At 48.3% G+C, this 5,000-nt stretch overlaps 1 protein-coding gene across 5 annotated transcripts in view; it reads left to right on the plus strand.

Moving 5' to 3' along the window:
* Positions 1-5,000, plus strand: part of LOC143292788 (uncharacterized) — a 159,787-nt gene that overhangs the window by 64,738 nt on the left and 90,049 nt on the right. For all 5 annotated transcript variants that reach the window (XM_076603361.1, XM_076603363.1, XM_076603364.1 and 2 more), the window contains 2 exons: positions 173-358; positions 2,598-2,717. In XM_076603361.1, the coding sequence (XP_076459476.1) occupies positions 173-358; positions 2,598-2,717 (306 nt within the window). The remainder of the gene's footprint in view (positions 1-172; positions 359-2,597; positions 2,718-5,000) is intronic.

The following is a 5,000-nucleotide window of genomic DNA, read 5'->3' on the forward strand; positions in this document are numbered from 1 at the left end:
CAGTACCTTTAATAACGAGTTTATAAATAACGGATATCTACCAAGATAACCATAAACCACTTTGGTGTTTTCACTGGGAGAGAGAGAGAGAGAGAGCACAAATTATGAACGTGGTTTTCAGGGGATGAAGAGACGGACATTATGCCGGAGATGATGTCTGACGTGTTTTCAGGGGTTGAAGAGACGGACATTATGCCGGAGCAGACGGTGGAGGACAGCAGCACACAGCCCAGCCCAGCTCCTGTGCAGCAGCAGAAGAAGAAGTCCGCGGACAGCGGCAAGCCCACCTCCCCCTCCTCCCCTCCCCCCACTGTGCTGGACAGCGGGTCCGAGTCTGACCGCACTCTCACTGATGGGGGTCAGTTGGGTTCTGGGGGGTCTGTTCTTGTCGTGTGGGTGTGTGCCTGATGGTTTTGGGGTCTGTTGTTGTTACGTGGGTGTGTGTCTGATGGTTTTTGGGGGCTCTGTTCTTGTCGTGTGGGTGTGTGCCTGATGGTTTTGGGGAGTCTCTGTTCTTGTCGTGTGGGTGTGTGTCTGATGGTTTTGGGGTCTGTTCTTGACGTGTGGGTGTGTCTGATGGTTTGGGGGTCTGTTCTTGACGTGTGGATGTCTCTGATGGTTTTGGGGTCTGTTCTTAACGTGTGGGTGTGTCTGATGGTTTTGGGGTCTGTTCTTGACGTGTGGATGTCTCTGATGGTTTTGGGGTCTGTTCTTGTCGTGTGGGTGTGTGTCTGATGGTTTTGGGGTCTGTTCTTGACGTGTGGGTGTATGCCTGATGGGTTTGGGGTGTCTGTTCTTGTCGTGTGGGTGTGTCTGATGGTTTTGGGGTCTCTGTTCTTGTCGTGTGGGTGTGTGCCTGATGGTTTTGGAGTCTCTGTTCTTGTCGTGTGGGTGTGTCTGATGGTTTTGGGGTCTGTTCTTGTCGTGTGGGTGTGTGCCTGATGGTTTGTGTGTAGGTGGGTGGGTGAGTGTCCGTTTGGGTGGTGTGTGGATGCGTGGGTGTGGTGTTGGGGAAGGGGGGGATGTGTGTGTGTGTGTGTGTGTGCCGTGCGTGCGTGCGCTCGCGCGCTTGTGTGTCCTGGCAGGGTTGATGTTTTTGTGTATGCGGATGTGGAGAGGGGAAGGGCTTAGAAACAAGAGGTCTGGCACTGAGCTAAACGACTGACATGCATGCACATCTGCACGCGCATGGAAGGCCCGGGACAGGTGAACCTGTGTGAAGCAGTTGCCTGCGTGTGTGTGGGTGTGAAGGGGTGAGACGAGGGTGAGAGTTTTGTTTGATTTGTTTTGTTTTTCTTCCTTGCTTTCTTTCTTACCCTTTTCCTGTTGAATCTCTCTTTGTTCATTTCTTGTCTCTTTATTGTTTTGTTTGCCCTTTTCCATCCTTCTCTTGTGAGGGAACATGTGTTTGTGAGTGCCAGTGTGCGGATCAGTGTTGTGTGTGTGCGAGTGTGTAGCACTGAGTGTAGGTGTGTGTGTGTGTGTGTATCAGTGTTTGTGTTTGTGTGTGTATGGTGTGGTGTGTGTGGTGTCTGTTGGTGTGTGTGTGTGTGTGTGTGTGTGTGTGCGCGCGCGCGCGTGTGTGTGTGTATCTGTCTAAATGTCATGCCAGTTCGCAGTCGGTGGGCCTGTTTACCACGACCCAAGAAAAACAGCGAAGGTTTTACCTAGCGGAAAGCAATCTTATTGCCGCCGTTGGCCCAGGGACTTAGGTCTGCCTGAAGACTCAGTGCTCTGTCAGTGTGTATGCGTACTAGTACGTGCGTGTGTATGTGATGGAAAGAGAGACTGCCGTGACACACAGAGAAGGAATGTTTGTCAGAGAGAGACAGCGAGGCTCAGAGAGTCCGAGCCTGTGGGTGTACAGGCGTGTCTGTGTGCCGGTGCTTTTGTTCATACTGGTATACTTTGTGATAAATCAAATAGCACACAGCACCCCCCCCGGAATCCTAGCCATCTTCCAGCACCCCATGTCACACTGACCCCATACACCACCCCCCACCCGACTCGTCACACGGTACCCACAAACGTTGTATGCAGCTCACAGCTTACCAATCACTTTATCAGTTGCACTTGGGTGTCTGCACAGACGCTCCGCAGTGACTGAGCGACTGCACAGCTTTTCAGATAGGTACTAGTTCGATTACCTGGGAACCTTAGTGAAACATAATATTAAGAAGAAGATGAAGAAGAAGAAAAAAAAAGAAAAGAAAAAGATAAAATGAAAAAAGCCGGAAAAACAAGAATGATAACGGGCATTCCTGGTGTCCTTTATTCCAACGTGTTGAATGATAATAATAATGATAATATGAATGATAATGATAATAATAGCAATAATAATAATAATAATGAAATTAGAAAATAATGATAAAATAAAGATAAAAGGAAAATACGATAAAACAAAATAAAATGAAATTCAATGAAATGAAATAACAGGCCATTTTTAACGCGTTGTCGTTCTCCGCCTCCTGGGATGGTTGTCCTCTCAGTGGCGCTCAGCAGTAGTGCTAGGCATTAATTACCAAACGGGTGGCCGGGTCTCGACGACATGAGACCAGAACGTATATGTACGTCAGTCAGTAAGTGACGTGTTGCAGATTACGCCTCTCTGAGTTCCTACGACAGTGACATCAGCAGCTATCACACAGCGCCTGAGTTCGAGGACGGAACCTCCAGGCCCATCTTCAAGAAGCGACTGAAGAAGACTGTCTGCCAAGGTGGGTCACAGTCAGTGTAGCGTGCTGATAGTACAGCCTGTGATCTCACTTTTGTCACAGTGGGGGTTTTGTTTGTTGTCTTGTCTGCCTTTCGGATGCGGATTCTTTCTCTCCGTTGATAGTTGGTGTGTGTGTTTGTGTGTGTGTGTGTGTGTGTGTGTGTGTGTTCGCGCGCGCCACGTCAGTGTGTGTGCATAATATTACTGATGTCATCTACACACGCACGCATAAAGTACACACACACACACACACACACGCACGCACGCACGCACACACGCACGCACACACATACACACACACACACACACACACACACACACACACACACACACACACACAATTTTCCTTTGTATGATATCACTTAAAATGGAGAGGTGTGATTGAGGACTGCTACTGCTACTACTACTACTACTACTAACACACACACACACACACACACACACACACACACACACACACACACACACACGACAATAAGCGTATAGGTATACACAGAACTGAGACTGATAACATGCATATTTTCAAAGGCTTGAAGAGAAGCGATTGTGCGCGTGCACACACACACACACACACACACACACACACACACACACACACACACACACACACACACACACACACACAGACACACACACACACACACACACACACACACACACACACACACACACACACACACACACACACACAGAGAGAAATGCACACATGATAAGCGTGCAGGCGCCCACTCTGAGACCAGGCTCCCAGCAATGAACGCGGAAGCCCAAAAGTTGTTAAAAACTCCAGTTTGCCCCACACGAGACTGATACACTATTTTACATGTCTGTTCTCTCCACCACTCCCACCACCCCCACATCATCCTCCGCCCACATCCACCACCTCAACCCCCCTCCCGCCATCCCGCAAATCCCCCACACCCCCTTTCTCTCTCCGTCATCAAGCTCTAGATACACAACTCTGGAAAGGTACTCGGCATAAATAAAACAGTAAACAAGCAAAATGACGTGACGGTACACGTACAATACACACTTGGATTCACGTGCTCACTTTGCCGTCTGTTGTCTCCACGGGTTGCTGGTTTGTGATGTTGTCACTGATAGTATAGTGAGTGATACCTACCTCTCCCCCTCTTGTTTCGTTTTTTTCTCTCTACCCACTGTCAGTGCTTTTCGCTGGCTGTATACCAGTACAGATCTGCTGCCGTGAGATGAAGGGATGGAGTGGAAACAGAGATGGGGGGACCAAAGTGAACGGTGGAAGAGGCAGGATATATAGGAACAGGAGAGGGGAGAAAAAGGTGGAGAGGAGGGGGCGGTGGGGGAGGGGGGAAGATGGAGAGAGAAATGTGTGGTGGGGGGTAGGGGGAAGTTGGAGGGGGAGCAGGGGAGGGGGGTGTTCGTTGATGGCATCATGCCAAGGTGCCAAAACCTGAGGTTTCTGTACTGCGCGTCAGTTTCCAGTGTGTATATATTCTGGTCAGGGTCTGCATCGTTACGTGCGCAAGCACAGCGTCATCTGTTTGCTAACTGTCCAGTTTGTCTTGTCTAGTTTGCCTTGTCCTTCCATTGACGTCGAACAGCTGGTTCACAAACACACGTGTACGATATATGTGCTGGCACTCATTGCGTATGATCATCAGTGCAAAACATGCACACAGATGTAGATATTGTTGTACACAAACATGATATACGATGTTTTTGGTTTGTTTGTTGTTGTTGTTGTTTGTTTTCTTTTTAATCGTTGGTCAGATAGATGGTCGGTTGGTCCTTTGGTCGGATAGCAACTCATCGGTTGGTCAGTCCTTTGGTCGGATAGCAACTCATCGGTTGGTCAGTCCTTTGGTCGGATAGCAACTCATCGGTTGGTCAGTCCTTTGGTCGGATAGCAACTCATCGGTTGGTCAGTCGAATAGGACAATTTATTTGTTAGCTGATCGGCTGGTTGCTGGATTTATTATTTACTTCTATGCATGACAGATATTAGTTATATATTTATGTTGGGGAAAATCGTATCGGGTCGTCAGACACTTATTATAATTAAAACGGTTAACAGAGTGAAATAGTCACATGCACACGCAGAAACCCCCAGTGTTTTCATGATTGTTTTGTTTTTGTTATTATGTCAGTTTTCTTACTATAGCAGAGTGCATTGGCACCTATTTCTACCTGTGGGTTTTGCTTTTCGTCAGCGCTGCCGTTGGCTCAGTCTTTTTCTTGCGCAAAATGAAAGCTAAAAGACTAGTATCCAGACTTCCCTCACTGAAGATCGAGTTGGGGAGGGGGT

Source organism: Babylonia areolata, chromosome 18, assembly GCF_041734735.1.
Source record: "Babylonia areolata isolate BAREFJ2019XMU chromosome 18, ASM4173473v1, whole genome shotgun sequence".
NCBI lineage: Eukaryota > Metazoa > Mollusca > Gastropoda > Neogastropoda > Buccinidae > Babylonia > Babylonia areolata.